General features: G+C 43.0%; 5 protein-coding genes across 5 annotated transcripts in view; 3 read left to right on the top strand and 2 right to left on the bottom strand.

The window, feature by feature from the left end:
* LOC109538498 (peroxidase) overlaps positions 1-2,260 on the top strand; it is a 28,724-nt gene extending 26,464 nt beyond the window's left edge. Inside the window, exons 10-13 of the mRNA XM_048661464.1 lie at positions 1,260-1,590; positions 1,648-1,779; positions 1,835-1,981; positions 2,036-2,260. Of these exons, the coding sequence (XP_048517421.1) occupies positions 1,260-1,590; positions 1,648-1,779; positions 1,835-1,981; positions 2,036-2,138 (713 nt within the window). The 3' untranslated portion in view covers positions 2,139-2,260. The remainder of the gene's footprint in view (positions 1-1,259; positions 1,591-1,647; positions 1,780-1,834; positions 1,982-2,035) is intronic.
* LOC109538503 (DNA replication licensing factor Mcm2) lies at positions 2,152-9,807 on the bottom strand. The gene is made up of 11 exons (XM_019905752.2): positions 9,702-9,807; positions 9,488-9,642; positions 9,191-9,434; positions 8,953-9,138; positions 8,683-8,894; positions 8,435-8,627; positions 7,950-8,385; positions 7,644-7,894; positions 7,125-7,586; positions 2,503-2,841; positions 2,152-2,448 (listed from the first exon to the last, which is right to left on the bottom strand). Exons 1-11 carry the CDS (start codon positions 9,711-9,713, stop codon positions 2,320-2,322), a joined length of 2,619 nt encoding a protein of 872 aa, XP_019761311.1. The 5' UTR covers positions 9,714-9,807; the 3' UTR covers positions 2,152-2,319.
* An 89-nt stretch (positions 9,808-9,896) lies between these two features.
* Positions 9,897-11,407, top strand: LOC109538504. Its single transcript, XM_019905754.2, has 4 exons — positions 9,897-10,255; positions 10,307-10,590; positions 10,645-10,917; positions 10,993-11,407. The coding sequence occupies exons 1-4, from the start codon at positions 10,108-10,110 to the stop codon at positions 11,329-11,331; spliced, it is 1,044 nt and encodes a 347-aa protein (XP_019761313.2). The 5' UTR covers positions 9,897-10,107; the 3' UTR covers positions 11,332-11,407.
* On the bottom strand, positions 11,328-12,915 carry LOC109538506 (cyclin-dependent kinase 2). Its single transcript, XM_019905755.2, has 5 exons — positions 12,465-12,915; positions 12,199-12,409; positions 11,872-12,144; positions 11,616-11,819; positions 11,328-11,557 (listed from the first exon to the last, which is right to left on the bottom strand). The coding sequence occupies exons 1-5, from the start codon at positions 12,599-12,601 to the stop codon at positions 11,414-11,416; spliced, it is 969 nt and encodes a 322-aa protein (XP_019761314.1). The 5' UTR covers positions 12,602-12,915; the 3' UTR covers positions 11,328-11,413.
* A 54-nt stretch (positions 12,916-12,969) lies between these two features.
* Positions 12,970-15,318, top strand: part of LOC109538507 (NADH-cytochrome b5 reductase 2) — a 6,587-nt gene continuing 4,238 nt past the window's right edge. Inside the window, exons 1-2 of the mRNA XM_019905756.2 lie at positions 12,970-13,103; positions 13,373-13,460. Coding sequence (XP_019761315.1) covers positions 13,074-13,103; positions 13,373-13,460 — 118 coding nt within the window. The 5' untranslated portion in view covers positions 12,970-13,073. The remainder of the gene's footprint in view (positions 13,104-13,372; positions 13,461-15,318) is intronic.

Below are 15,318 nucleotides of genomic sequence, written 5' to 3'. Positions count from 1 at the left end.
AATATCGTATTGCCAAAACAAAACAGATTGTTAGTTGTCTCTGTGACTAGTTTTTGTATCATCTTGCACTCAGTGAGAGAGAAAAAAAAATTTAAGCTCTGGTGAGTGGATCAAGCAAAAAATACTTGAAATTCAAACTACATATAATCGATACAGGATAAAAAGTTGAGATCTGAAAGTTTTGCTTGAACTTTTACAGCTTTGGTTCTTTATTGACGCTTCAAAAACGTAATATTTTGCCGATTTGAGACATTTTAGGGCTTTCCAACTCGAGACATTCCAGGGTAGTAAATAAAAATTATGAAATAAAAGGCAGGTAAACTTATAAATTTAGTGCCTACTTTACGCCCGCCGATGGACATCCATAATATTTCATTAAGATGAAAAGAAAAATCTTCAAACATGCACAATGATACAGATTTTTTAGATATATGCAATTTTTCATGAAATTGGATAAAATGTGCAAAAAATTCATAGATATGCACTTTGCTTATTTTCCGCCCTCTAGTGATGATTTCAGCCCTTCCGTGTTACACCATTGTTCGGTGGTGTTTAGCGCCTGCTGCATCAGTGATGACACAGCGTCTCCAAAGTTTCCCTGCGCAACAATGGAGATATCATCCGCATATCCCAGTGCATAGAATCCCCTCCCCTCGAGAGACAACAGGAGCCGGTCCACCACCAGGCTCCACAGCAGAGGCGACAAAACTCCTTCCTGCAGACACCCGTCGGCAACCCGCGCATCCACGCTGACTTGATTGAGTGCGACGGTAACAGTTCCGCACTTCAGCATGTTTGGGATCCATTTAGATATTGAAGGCTCCACTCCGCGATCTTTCACCGCTTTGACAATTGTCTGAAAAGAGGTATTGTCAAAGGCTCCCTCTATGTCCAGAAAAGCCGCCAGAGCAATTTGTTTGCGCCCTAGTGAGGTCTCTGCCCTCTGCACCATTTCATGGATAGCACATTTGCATGATTTTCCCGGTTGGTAGGCAGATTGGTTGTGGTGTAGAGGATTTCTGGTGAAAATGTCTTCCCTGATATGCCTGTCCATCAGCTTCTCTAGTGTATTAAGTAAGAAAGATGTTAGGATGATTGGGCGAAAGGATTTGGCCTGGGCATACGGAACTATTCTATGAACTAGTTCCTGGACTATTCCCAGTATTGATTCAGAAAAGTGAGTCTTAAGCATAAGCTGCAGGATCTCCTCTTCTGTTGTTGTATATCCTATAATAACGCAACAACTCTCTCCTCCACAGCCTCCAAGCGTTTATCGGACTTGATCAGAAGACCGTACGACCTGTACAGGGCCGGTGTTTTGGATGAGTACATTATGGGCCTGATGAACCAAGTGGCACAAGCTATGGACGACTCAATTACGCAAGAAGTGACCAATCACCTGTTCAAGAAGGTGGGCGCGCGCTTTGGCATGGACTTGGTCAGCTTCAACATGCAGCGCGGCCGAGAGTTTGGCCTGCCCGGCTACATGGAGTTTCGGAAGTTCTGCGGTCTACCGGCCGGAGACAGTTTCGACGACATGTTCGGCTCGATGCCGAATGAAACTGTCGTTAAATATGCCTCGATTTTTGAGTAAGTCCACGGAAAACCTAGGAAGAACTCCAAATAATCGTATTAAATGGGTTGCAGACATCCGGCAGACATCGATTTGTGGTCGGGCGGAGTTTGCGAGCGGCCGCTGCCTGGCAGCATGTTGGGCCCCACTTTCGCCTGCATCATAGCCACCCAGTTCAGCTACTCGCGTCAAGGAGACCGCTTTTGGTAAGCAAACGTCCCCCATACTATCCCCGATCCTATAAGCAACCCCGTGTTCCAGGTACGAACTGCCCAATCAGCCCTCATCTTTCACTTTGGAACAACTGGAGGAAATCCGCAAGGCCCGCCTAGCTCGAGTTATCTGTGACAATACCGATCTAATCGACACCATCCAGCTCTACCCGATGGTGCTGCCAGACCACGAAATGTACCACTTACCCCTCTACTCTCTCACCCTAACTAATGCAAACAACTGTTTCAGAAACCCGCGGGTTCCGTGTAAGAGCCAGGTGATTCCCAGCATGGACTTCTCGAAGTGGGCCGAGTACCCTCACCAGCAGTTCTTTGGGCCGCTAGGTAAATAAGCGGCACTGTTGCTATAGTTCAATTATTTATTCCAATCAATGTACATATCTAGAATAATAGCCTTAAGGTCCCAATTTTTGTACGTTTCCATGTAAATAAACCCTCTAAGTTAAAAAAAAAATGTGGGTTTATTGACGCTAACGGCAAATGTGATGTGCCCAAGGAGGCGGCCCCTCTGGATCAGTCCCTGATGGACTCGGGTACCGTGTGGATAATCACCTTGCGCTTGGGGTCGTACGAAAAGTGGTTGCTCTCGAAAATCTTGCTGCGGAAGAACGGCTTCAGGTCGTGAATCTCGATCTGTTTTGCCTGCAACCGGAGATTTAGTTTAGCATTTGCGCGTGCAAATCAGCTGGAACTGACCTTATCAAACAGGTCCTTTTCGTCGATCTCCACCGCCATCGCTTCAGATTCATTCGTGGCGCGTTGGAAGGTCAACTGATCGCGCACCAACTGGCGCAGAATGTAAAACAGCAGCTCACTGTGGTCCTTTTTGAAGGACAAGTACCGTTGAAAGGCCTGCTTCATTGACTTCATCACGCTGTACTTCTGGGTCTCCACGAAACTCTCCAGCATCATGCGGATGGCCATGTTGACGTCCTCTTCTTGTACGTACTCGCGCAAGTGGATGCGAGCGTGAGCCTCACTCATGCGGATGATGCTTTCGATGTGGCGCACCGTGATGGGAAGACTGCCAGTGGCCTAAAAGCAGACGTTGTATAACTAGGCCAGGCGAATTCTTTCAAATATGGTTCTAACGTGACGTGACTTAGATAACTATTGGAATCGCTCGGGAATGGTATTGAAACTACCATATATATGACCCATAAAAACATCGAGGTGCGCCAGCTTGAAAAAGCGAGGAAACTTCAGTCTCAGGGGAACCACATTCTGGTGACAAAAAATTGCGTGCGCAGCGGGAGTGCACGTATCGTGCAGGGGAACCCCCATTTGCTGGGATGAATAAGCCTGTACAGAGTCTACAGAGGCAGTCAATCCCGTTTTTTTCTCCAGATTACATTCTGAGGGATCGGATTGTTATTCTAAGACGCCCTTCAGAGTACTTTTGAGAGGAAATAATCCGGCTGATTCCAACTTTTGAAAGACAAAAGTAAAGTAGATCTTTGGCGTTTAATGTGCGCATATTTTTCTTATCTAGCCAGACGATTGGCTACAGAAAACTTATTAAGCGAGTGCCAGGTGGTTCCAGAATCTAAGGTGTTTTTTTCCGGAAGTGAAGTGTACCGGACTCAATTGCGGCTGAAGAAAACATTTAAATGGGGTGGCCTTAAAAAACCCCCTCGCAAAACAGTTTCTTACGTCTAAAATTTTGATTTATTTTCCTGACTGCGTGTAATTGTTATTATATTCTTTTCCTTCCTGGGTTGCAGTCAAAGTGTGAAATAAACATTTTTATATAGTTTATTTCATAACGTTTCGGCGAGACAACAGCGCCATGATCAGATTTAAAATTCACACAAACTCAAACACCAATTTACAATTAAAATATGTTGTATAAAAAGTATAATTTTTCAAGCGTTAAAACATTTATTACGATGGTTCAGTTCCATACAGCAACAATTCAAAAATCATTGTCTTTAGAAATTGAATGTCAAAGATTACAGGTTTTTTGAAATTGTAATAAACAACAGACTAAGTATGATTCATTTATTTGTTCTGAGATGGTTGTTAGCAGACCGTCTCATAACAATAATGTCACAAAAAGTACTTGTTTTAATAATTTTAACGAAGTTAGTAATTATTTTGTGACTTGTTGCCGTATGAAGCTAGTAATTAGGCGACTTGTTCACTTTGTTTCCTATGTTGAGGTGCCCGTCTTTTAAAACTTTTAACTTATAATTATACGCGGTAAATAGACTCGTCTGTTCACATTCATCCTGCAAACTATCTAATCTAAACTGGACACTTCTAATCGGAATCACTATAATCTGCTATAGCTATTGTCAACGTACAGGGTAGTCCTTATAAGACGTCCAGTATTGACTGGGAATTGCATCACTGTTACACAAAACCACCAATTTTTTTTTTGCTTGCGAAATTTTAATGGGTGCTTTATACACCTTTGTAGGTTTAATGTTGCTATCATGACCTCGTCTAGTTTTGTGGCGGACATCAATTTCACTAAATTCATTTTCTGAACATGACTTTTGGTAAAAAAATGTAAATGGTTTACTCTTGATTACTTTTACAGCACAAATTTCATTCCACTGCACATTTTGTGTTGTCCAGCGCAATTGTTTTGTGTTGTTGAGTAAAAGGTGAAGTATTTCCTCTTTGTGTGGTGTTTTAGAAATACATACAAACAGCTGCCAATCTCATTGGCCCTACGTTTGCCTAGGCCTTCATGCCATGTAAAACAGTACTCCTGGTTTTCAATAACATCATAGATGGTAAAGTTATAAGTAGCTACACGTGGTTTATAAAAAAAAAGCGCTGATGCCTCCACAAGGCACACAGAGAACATGATTTTTCATAACGTCACCGGTCTTGTGCTTTCCCCTCATATCTAACTGCAGAATATCACCTTCATCTCTTTTTCTTGGTTGCACTAAATATAAGTTTATTGCTTATGCCGAATATTCTCAGATAAAATGTCTTGTATACCCTATTTTTTTACCGTTTGATTCAAAGTGGTAAGCATAGTTTTTAGACTTGTTACTATTGGGTGTATACATTCTATATTTAGGATTGATTTGTTGCATACATTGCAAAAAATAGTCTCTCTGGTGGTTAATGTCTCCAATGCTCCAAAAGCTTTTATGAATTTCATCCCGCGCTTCTTCAGTAAAAAGATATCTGCATTGTAGCTTGCAATTCTCATTGCAAGGCGGTCCAACTTTACAGCAACAACTGCTTCTTTTCGGATATTAACATATTCAAATCCGTTATTTCTACTCTTCTTAGCGACCGACCTTTCCCATTTATCAGGATTTCGTAAGTGTTTTCTAGTCAAATTAGTATCAGATTCATTGTCTTGGTTATTAACATCTCTCTCAAGAATCGCTCTCAAAAGAGTAGGTAGAAAAGTTGCCAGGCGAACAATTGGAATCGATGTCAATAGAATGCTTACTGTAAGTATCTGAAGGAGGTGCATTCTGTTGAGATAAATTCTGATCTTGTGCCTGTACATTTCCCAGAGTAGCTTCAATGGTATTTGCCATAATGGTATTTATCTCCTCAGCAAACTCATTTGCAATATTATTTCCAACTTGGACGATGTTCTCGGTATCCACATTTAAGAACTCTAGTTGTCCCTTCAAATTATCTGACAAAGAAGTATCAACAACTTGATCATGGTTGTTAATAATGTGGTCTTCTGATTCTATGTGTGAAAGATTATCTGCAATAATAATATAATTGGTTTGGTTAGTGGCATCTGTTAATTCTATCAAGTCGTTATTGTTATTGACGAGATACTCTTTAACGATAATGTTTTCCTCTATATTGTTTTCTGTATCTACCCTCTAAGTCAGCTGTATATTCTTGCTCCACATTTCTTTTTATTATAGTATAGGTTCCATCTTTTGCATATTCATTTATGACAGTAATAATTTTTTTCTCTGCATCGATATGAGGTGTTTTTGCTTTCAAATGGAATTTCGTTATTTTATTATTTATTTGAAAAAACATTAATTTAAACTAAGGGCTCCGTTGCCTACTTTGTAAAAAACTGCCTCTTTTCTTGCAAAACGCAACATATATTGGGCTCTTATTTAGCCACAACGTTGTATGCGAATAAATTCATCAAGTTTGCTATTAAATAACTATTTATAACAAGCGAAAAGCACAAACACCAAACCCACGATTCTCTCAAAAAATAATGACAAGCTATTAATCTGAAAATTTGCTGCGAATAACATCAGATATTTTGAGATTTGTTCAGTTCCATAAGGCAATAACTCAAAATATTGATCTATGGAACTGACCTAATTATCCAATAAATTTAAATCAAAGAGCATCATGTCTAATTGTAGCTATGTTAAACTAGAATAATTATAAATTCGGCTTAACGCTAAAAGGGAAGATCTCATTTAAAGTTGACAAGTCCAAACATTTCCAGTTCTTGCTGTATGCAAAAGAGTAACTACTTAATTTTGTGCATATTGCCGTATTAAACTAAAAATGGCCAAGTTTGGAGTTGTTGCTGTATGGAACTGGACCATCAATTAGTTCTTGAGGAAAAAACCTTTTTTTTTGGGAGAGCAAAATTATGCGGTAAGTTTTCCAAATGTAAAAACTAAAAACCCCCGGTTTTTAAAACAATTCTAAAGTCTTCAGAGGGATGGGGGTGATGAGTTTCCCAAATAATTTATTATAAACTTTCTGTTATATTCTGTATTTCTTTATTCTGTTGATTTTTGTCCTAAATTTGAAGCTGGAAAAGGATTTCAATACTTTTTATGAAACGACGAAAGAGGCGAGTGTTATAATAATTTTCGCAGAAAATATTAGTAGATTGTCAGTATTTTTACCTAAAACATTAGAAAATTGAGCGATTAGAAGAAACAGTAACTTTGTTACACCTGGAAAATTCTGAAATTTTGAAAAAACTCAAAATACTGTTAATAAATGGCCCTTAAAATAATTCGAAAAACAACTTGCCAGTAACGGAACTAAGTTACTGCGCCGGTGCGTTGGGTTGGTGCATCAAGCCATTTGCGCAGCACTGCGCCAACTCCAAAAAATTCACTGAGTTACCCAGGCCTGGTATACCATTCCCGAGCAATTCCAATAGTAACGTTGTTACAAGTTACGTCACGTTAGAGCATGCCAATCTGTAACTCTCCTGGGCAAACTGCAGGTGAATTTAGCGGCGTTGCATTTGCTGCAGAAACGTCACGACAACTGCAAACCTCAATCAACGACGGGTATATAAATGAGTACGGGAGCGTACGCATGTTTACATGCCCAAACTGCAGAGCCTATAAATCCAGCTTAAAGGTTTAGAACGTAGGAACACTCACCAAAGACTCCTGCCGCAACTGGGTGTAGATGTTAGCCACCTTATCCCTGTCCATATTCTGCAGCTTGGGATGGATGTTTTCGCGGGCATAGACAATGTACTTTTTGAGCATCTCCTGCGGAATTTGCATCTCGTTCTCCACCGCATCATCGTCCTTGTGGTCCTTGTTGGAAGGGTGGTGGCGAATGTGTGAATCCACCACAAACCTGGCCAAATGTTCGTCCTGGATCGGGTCGATTTCGTCCTTAACCACGCACAGGATATCGAACCGGGATAGGATCGGGTCTGATAGGTTCACATTTTCCGTAAAAGTCATGCTGGCATCGTAGCGGCCGCCTATAGGATTGGCTGCCGCTATCACCGAGCATCTGGCCTGTAAACTAGTGACAATACCGGCCTTTGATATGGAAATTGACTGCTGTTCCATTGCCTCGTGGATGGAAGTCCGGTCCTGATCGTTCATCTATAAACAATAACAATCGTTTCTTGAGTAAACTTTCACTTTTCCGGTAATGCGGACCTTGTCAAATTCGTCGATCAAACAGACTCCTTGGTCAGCCAGCACCAAAGCACCAGCCTCCAAGGTCCATTCTCGAGTAGTGGGGTTGCGGCGCACATAAGCAGTGAGCCCCACGGCACTGGCGCCTTGACCAGTGGTAAAAACCGCTCGGGGGGCGATTTTCTCCACGAATTTCAGAAACTGGGACTTGGCGGTTCCCGGGTCACCACATATCAGCACGTTGATGTCGCCACGAACTTTATGCTTTTGTCCTATAAACCCCCAAAAGTTCATCAAACAGTAAAAATAACATAGTTTCAGTTTTACCAGGGTTCTTGGCTTCGCCCCCAAATAGGCTAAGGGTCAGACCCCGCTTAATGTAATCGTGCCCATAGATGGAAGGCGCAATGGAGGCGATGATCCGATCAGCAATCCTATGGTCTTTGCTCATCTTGATAATGGCGCTGATGTCATCATCAGTTAACGACTGGACGATTTGCTTGCAATCCTTAACCACCAGGTGATTGGCTCGTATCACTGTCGAAAACACCGGAAAGCCGTGATCTACGTTAAGGCTGCCGTCGTAGCTGCAGGTGTAGATTCCGGTCACATCCACTTCATCTCCAGGCTTGCAGCGATCGCACAAATCGGCCAACAAGATGCAATCTTTGGAGCGAGGCACCCGTCCAGCGGGAATCCGACCTGGCGACTCCTGAAGAGTGATCTTCTGGTAGTTCCTGTACAGCGTCTCCTCCATGTTGATCTGCAATTGACTCATTAGACTCGTACAAGCGGCAAACTGGAAAACATACAGAAAAGGGGCCACCGCGTTGACACTCTGGGCATGAGGTGGGGTTCACTTCGACGTCCTGTGTTTGAATAAAAGGCCCCAAAACGAAGCCGCACTTAGTGCAGTCGAACTTGATTACTGAGAGCTGCGGCAGGACTCCAGTTGTAGCTGTGACGACACCCAAGGATCTCACCAGTTGATTTACGTGCAATTTTCTAAAAATATGCTGAAAATTGAGCATTGACCGATCACCCAGAGCCGGATAGTGACCTGAAAGTGCGCAGCTCCTCAATGAGGGGCAGCTCCGATATCCGGATGTGGATCTCATTGGTCACCCGGTCGTAACTGGGGTACATGGACAGGACGATGTCTTTGGCGACTTCGTCGAAAATCTCTAACATCTGTAGTGGGGCCTCCGGCAAGAAATAAGCCAGCACGTGCTCCTTGTTGGCCAGATTGGGAAATTCCACTATTAGGCTGGACTGAAACAGCCAAATCCCCATCAGCCACAACGCCTACACCACAAAAAGAACTCCATACCTGATTATTTTCGCACATTCTCCGGATTTTCTCCTTGTAGACGTACTGACCCCTGCTGTTCACGTAGGTCCTTATAAAGTTTTTAAAGCGATTGGATATCTCAGTGCGGGGCCCCATCATCACCACCCATTCCTTAATCGTGTAACCTTTGGTGTCTTCCAGGTTCTCAATCGACTCTATCATGTCCTAACACCGAGCATAAGTAGCTGGAATCCAGTTCAAACAACCAATAATGTACCTGATCATCCATTTCGCCAGTGGCGGCCTTTTCAGCTCGGCGCCGTTTGTTTCTGGGGTCCTCATCATCTTCCCGATCGTAAAACAGCTCCCGATCGTCTCTCCGGAGGATTCCTAGCTCCCGATCTCTTTGCCTCAGCTCAGCCTCAGCAGCCAGACGATCCTCAATGGTCATGGCATCGTAATCTTCATTGTCGAGGTTGCGCTGGTCGTATTGATCCAAATGGGGCATCGCCCGGTAGTCGCTGAGAAATAACACGGTTGTACAACACTAACGACAAAGGATGAGTTTTGGTACTTTTCCATGTTGTCCCCAAAGAGCTCTTCACCTTCCTCCTCCTCCATGGCATCGCCTATGTCGCCCAATAGGGCTTCGCCCTCAAATTCGTCCAGATCCTGAGCCGGGGACGACATGTTGGATCGGGGGGTTGGGGCTCGGGGCTCATCAGCAGGCTACACATTGAAAATGTTCTTTAGACTGTCGCTTATTGCTTAATTCAACTTCTACTTACAGTTCCAGGCATTTTTATAGCGCAATTATAAACAACTAAAGGCGGCAAATTTGGACGCCCAAGTTAACCCAGTTCTTTGACAACTTGAAGTAAGGCAGAAAGCAGGTGAAAAATTCAATGTTTGGCAATGGCGCCAAATGGTTGGGTTCTATTTAATTAATTTTTACGCGTTTCCTTAACTACCTTTGCTTGTTTTCTAGAAGCAGCGTGTGTTGCAATGGGCACAACTAATTTTCCCAATTTAAAACGTTTTTTCAATGCTAAACGAACCGTTTTCAGAGCAAAGTTCCGCTGTCCCTAACCTCAAACAACTCCACTGTTTATGCCATACATAAAGACACGTTTATACATTGTTTATATACATATTGAGCCCCCTATATTCATCTATGATTGAGCCTGACCTAAAATGGAACCTCCCGCCGATGAAACTTTGCTTTTTTTAGACTTCAAAAACCCGCTGCCTGCCAGTTTGCTCCAAAGCAAAGTGTTCCTACGGCTGGTCGACTTGGAGGGGCCCAGGCCTTTGGTGCAAGTGAACGACCAGATATTCCAAGGTTAGTACTCGATTTGCTGTTCCCTGCGGCAGCTATAAATTCCCGTTTTAGGTAGTTATGAGCACAGCATCGGCACTAATATGTTCTTCAGCAAAACGTCCAACAAAGGACCGGCGGAATTTCCATTTTTCGATCCGGTGCCTTTCAAGCTTGAACCCGCCGGGTTGCAGTCCAAAGTGCTGGCTTGCAGTCAAATGCTGATTCCCTCCACGGGCAGCCAACAGCTGCCCAGCACTACAGAGGATGTGAAGTTCAACCTCAACTGGGATTATAAGGAGCTGTTGCAGAAATTTGCAGCTGGAAAGTTGGACTTGCAGGATATCATTGCTAAGGAGGTGTATTATTGAATCAGCTTAAGGTTGTAAGTGCTTTACTTGGGGGGTTTTCAGGGAGATGAGCATGAGGAGGTTGCACTGGAGATCCCAGTCGCGCCGCCTCACGAACAGGAATCAAATAATGTCACCCAACAACAACAACAAGAGAGTCAGTCCCAAGACATCAGCGACCTTCTGGACCTTTCATTGTCGGATGAACTGCAGGAAATGTACGACCGGCTTCTGAATTTGGCCCGGACTCCCGTTAGGCACATGGTTGAGCCAGAGGAGGCCGGCTGCGTGTCGCAATACCAGCAGGAGAGCGATTATAAAACAATTGAAGCTAAGGTGTAACATTATTTGGACTACTTTTACTAGTTATTAGTTGCTGGAACTTGTCCAATCCATTTGAGCGAGTTTTAGGTGCTATGCAGGCCCTTGTTTGCGTACTTAAAACCCCCGAAGCACCAGGGAGACCTGGATGATGTTGATGTCGAAAAGTGCACAGCGCTTGGGTTTTTACCCGAGCACAAAAACAGAGTGATGACGGTGGAGAACTTCGAAAACCTCGATTTACCTGCCAGATACTCCGTTCTCCTGACTCATGCTGAAGAATTAGAGCGGACGATCGCCGGTAATTCCCCTGAGCAAAACCTTGCGACGGACGAGTTTGGCAGGACGCCTTCGGACACGCTCAGTATCTTTAAAAGGCTGCTGGCTGCTTTACAAAAGCGCATCCATGGTATCAAACAAGCAAATTAGTCGCCAGACGGTTGCGACTTGTCCATAAATTTATTGTATAATTAAAAAATGAATAAATTAAACACTGGCTGATTCACTAATGCTATGCGGACCCGGATTCCTCCAGAATATCGTCTGGCGGAAACGCCCCCAAGTCGGGAGTGGTCAGTTTGGCAGTCTTCACATAATTTGATTTGAGCAGTTCTTTGGCAGTCTTTCTTCTAGCTGGGTCGTAAGTGAGCAGGCTCTGTAAACGTAAAACTCTCCATAAAATCGTCGCTGTTATAACCACTAGACTGAGGCACCTTCAGCAGGTGCTCCTCTTCCGCACTATGAAAACGTATGATTTGCTGGAAATTCTGACGCTTCCACTGTGGAAATGCCGCCTTGAAGTCCGGGAGAAGCGTGACGCCTTGCCAGCAGGCCTCTGACGGCGTTCCCATGACTTTGAAGATTTTATACAATTGGTCAATCTCGGAGTCGCCAGGAAAAAGAGCCTTTTTCATCAGCTGAAAGATTGTCATTTAGATGAGTGGCTTTCAAAGATAAATCAAGTCTGACCATTTCTGCCATCACACAACCCAAACTCCACATGTCCACTCCAGTGCAGTACATTTTCTCTCCCAAGAGGAGCTCGGGGGCTCGGTACCACATAGTGATCACCTCGTGAGTGTAGGTTTTGGTAGGCAGGGAGAACGAGCGGGAGAGTCCAAAATCGGCCAACTTAATGTGACCCTCCTTGTCGACCAGCAGGTTTTGGGGCTTCAGATCTCTATGTAGAATCCGATGGGAATGTAGATAAGCCATGGCGTCCAGCAGCTGCTTCATGTAGCTCTAAAAATAATAAATTTAAAGTTGCAGCTACACCTGGTTATTGCTTATTATCACCTTCACCAACTCCTGCCCCAGAGCCACTTTGCTGAAGTCCATGTACTTCTTCAAGTCAAGGTCCAGATACTCAAATACCAAGTAGAGCTTGTCGGTGGTATACATCACGTCCAGGAGTTCTACTATTGAGGAATGCCTCACCCCTTTGAGGAGGGTGATTTCACGCATTGCAGTAGACGGCACTCCTTCCGAGCATCCCTTGTTATAGAACCTGCAAGGACGGTTGTTTGTACCAAAGCTCACTACTGGTAAGCGCCAGCACTTACTTCTGTAGCTTGATTTTCTTCAGAGCCACCTTCTTGCCAGTGAGTTTATTTTTTGCCTTGTACACCACGCCGTAGGTGCCCTCACCTGCCTTGCCGAGCTTGAGGAACCTGTCCAGCTTGTTATCATTGTCCATCATTCCCACTTTAGTTCACGAGCATTATCCAACGGCACTCTTGTTTAAGCGGGAAAGTTCCCGATATCCTGCCATGTTGTTGTTGTGCCCCTGTCGCTGTCACGTAATTCTTTTAGCTGCCGCAAGAGGCATTGTTGCCGTTCTGATCTGTTGTCTGTCTGACACACAAATGTATTCTAATTATTATTCTTAGGCAAAATTGCTCCTGAACTCTCCTTGTTTCACCAGGGTAAAGTTAAGCAATGGCCATTTCGCCAGGCATTCACCCGGTGAGTATTCCTGCGACGGTTACCTGACTGCCCTGAATGGCCATGAGTGGGGTTATGTTTCTACGATGATTGCCCCCTAATTTTCCCCAACTTCGACCTTTCGAGGTCAGATAAGCCCAAGATATGCACGCTCCTCTCGTAATTGCTGATTTAGCATTAATTCAGTATCGTTAGCGTTGTGTAACTGGCTGCAGCAAGTTGTCGAGATGAGCAAAGAAGAGCCCTCAACCAGTCAGGTAGAGCTTTGTTTGATATCGATGGCCTTGGGCCTGAGCGGAATTACTTACCATACAATCACCCATAACATTGCAAATTAATTGCACTAATTAATTTACTTGAAATTGCTTACTCATCGCCTTGACCAGGGCACCTTGTAAAGTAAATGCCATTTACTAGAAGTGTTGAAGTTGGGGGGCTCATTCTGTGGCCATTCAACTTGCAGCCGTGTTCTAAGCCCCCACGTATACAGATTCAATTGGGGCTTCAATGATTTGTTGCTTTTCAGATGCTGCCCCTGGCTTTGGGCGTGGGAATTGTAGTCGCCTCTTTCGTTATCTACAAGCTGTATTTCTCCAGGCCGAATTCATCCAAAGGTAAATGGGTTTCAACTAGATATAAGCTAAAGCGTGATTTTAAAATCACTCCTATAATGTGATTTTTTGAAAACTGTGAATGTGATTTCACTTGTGGCTGCCGTTTTCGTGATATAGCAGCGTCATAGGGAATTGTGCATCACTTGCAGAAACAATTTTAACATATTTGTAATTCATATTTTTTTAAATTAATAACCTTATTTAGGTATACAAAGTACAAATGATTTTAAGGACACTAAAAAATAACAGCCTCTGCAACTAGCAACTGGCTACACATTTTGTAAACCCATGTACTCTAAGAGCCTTTTCACACGGGCCACTCTGCAGCGCTTCTCAGTGGCGCTGCTGATAGGCGCACATAAACATTGTACCAACCACTCTGCAGCGCTTCTCGGTGGCACTGCTGAGAAGCGCACGTTAACCTGAAGCAGACTGAAGTGGTTCGTGTGAACTCCAGCATTTGAACTAATGTATCGTTATCAGTGGCGCTTCTTTTTCAAGCGCTTCTCGGCGGTAGTCAACCACTGAACGCCACAGAAACGCTGCTAAATCGTTTTGAAGCGTTTTGAAGATACATTGATTTAAATGGAGTTATTCACACGGGCGCGTCCACTGATTTAGCAGCGCTTTTGTGGCGTTCAGTGGTTGACTACCGCCGAAAAGCGCTTGAAAAAGAAGCGCCACTGATAGCGATATACATTGGTTCAAATGCTGTCGTTCACACGAGCCACTTCAGTCTGCTTCAGGTTAACGTGCGCTTCTCAGCAGCGCCACCGAGAAGCGCTGCAGAGCGGCCCGTGTGCGAAGGCTCTAAAATTCACAAAAACATTCTGGAAAAAAAATTTAATAGGAACATAAAAAAACACTATTTGAGTGAAAATAGGTACACAAATATTACTTCGCTCTCTTCTCGAAAAAAGACTCTTCTTGAAAATGTTCAGAATTTATTGATATTATCGGATGTTGCATCCCATTAGGCCTGGGCACCGTGACTATATACAAACAGTGGCGACAATGGTTAGTCCACTTTTCTATTGGTTAGGGACTCCAAGTGACTAATCGCCATTTTGAGGCGAACGTTATTTTATTTACTATTCTATTAGGCATGTTTAACTAGAATTATGTCGCCCTTACTGACCCTGACTCACTTCTATAGGATATCATATTTGTTGATGGTTCAGACTAAATGAGTTATGATAATCCTGCCATTAAGTGCCGACCTTTGGACACTTTTATATTTCTGTTGGCAGAATGAATTAATCACACTGAACAGTTGATCTAGTGTGTCAGCAATAAAATAATTATTGCTAGTACGTAACAAAATATTATTGGTCTGTAAGCTGGTGTATTTTCCAGTTATTAAGTCTGAATTTTTGCTACTTTTAAGGGCCGACCCTTAGACAATATCAAACAGAATGTCTCAACAGATTAAACCAGAGTATTTAACAACAGCGTGGTTTATTGAAGCCTGTGAGGAGTGGTTTTATTTAATGACTTCAAGATCTCCTGGCAATGCGTTAAGCAAACTAAACAATGAAAAATCTTTAAAAACTATTGAATTGCTCACTAATTTTATGGAAATTATTAATCAGTTGGAAATTGGCATTAAGAAATTATGAAAGCCTTGTCAAAACTGAACTTTAATTTCTAAAAAATCGATTTTAGGCATACAAAACTTTTGTTGGAGGAAAATGGCTATAAATTTGTTTAGCACTGGAAGATTGTTTTGAATAATCTTATTAGTGTTCTGCGGAGTAAGCAAGTACAGTTGAGTCCGGATATAACGAACTTGAAAAATGAACTAAAACTGGTTCGTTATATCCGGAGTTCGCTATAAGCGAATAATAATACAAAAACA

This window comes from Dendroctonus ponderosae, unplaced genomic scaffold (genome assembly GCF_020466585.1).
Source record: "Dendroctonus ponderosae isolate FM_Combo_2020 unplaced genomic scaffold, Dpon_F_20191213v2 Dpon_F_20191213_1, whole genome shotgun sequence".
Classification (NCBI taxonomy): Eukaryota; Metazoa; Arthropoda; class Insecta; order Coleoptera; family Curculionidae; genus Dendroctonus; species Dendroctonus ponderosae.
The sequence above is the reverse complement of the archived record's forward strand: the minus strand, read 5'-3'. Positions and strand labels throughout refer to the sequence as shown.

What these genes read in the sequence shown, in the direction of transcription:
- LOC109538503 (XM_019905752.2), bottom strand. An exon ending in GGGCGAAGCCAAGAACCCTG is followed by an intron (nt 7,895 to 7,949) that starts GTAAAACTGAAA and finishes GGGGGTTTATAG; the next exon opens with GACAAAAGCATAAAGTTCGT. An exon ending in AAAAGGACCTGTTTGATAAG is followed by an intron (nt 2,449 to 2,502) that starts GTCAGTTCCAGC and finishes CTCCGGTTGCAG; the next exon opens with GCAAAACAGATCGAGATTCA.
- LOC109538504 (XM_019905754.2), top strand. Translation starts at nt 10,108, where the DNA reads ATGGAACCTCCCGCCGATGAAACTTTGCTTTTTTTAGACTTCAAAAAC. An exon ending in GAACGACCAGATATTCCAAG is followed by an intron (nt 10,256 to 10,306) that starts GTTAGTACTCGA and finishes TTCCCGTTTTAG; the next exon opens with GTAGTTATGAGCACAGCATC. An exon ending in ATAAAACAATTGAAGCTAAG is followed by an intron (nt 10,918 to 10,992) that starts GTGTAACATTAT and finishes AGCGAGTTTTAG; the next exon opens with GTGCTATGCAGGCCCTTGTT.
- LOC109538506 (XM_019905755.2), bottom strand. Translation starts at nt 12,601, where the DNA reads ATGATGGACAATGATAACAAGCTGGACAGGTTCCTCAAGCTCGGCAAG. An exon ending in TGGGGCAGGAGTTGGTGAAG is followed by an intron (nt 12,145 to 12,198) that starts GTGATAATAAGC and finishes TATTATTTTTAG; the next exon opens with AGCTACATGAAGCAGCTGCT. An exon ending in GTTGTGTGATGGCAGAAATG is followed by an intron (nt 11,820 to 11,871) that starts GTCAGACTTGAT and finishes ACAATCTTTCAG; the next exon opens with CTGATGAAAAAGGCTCTTTT.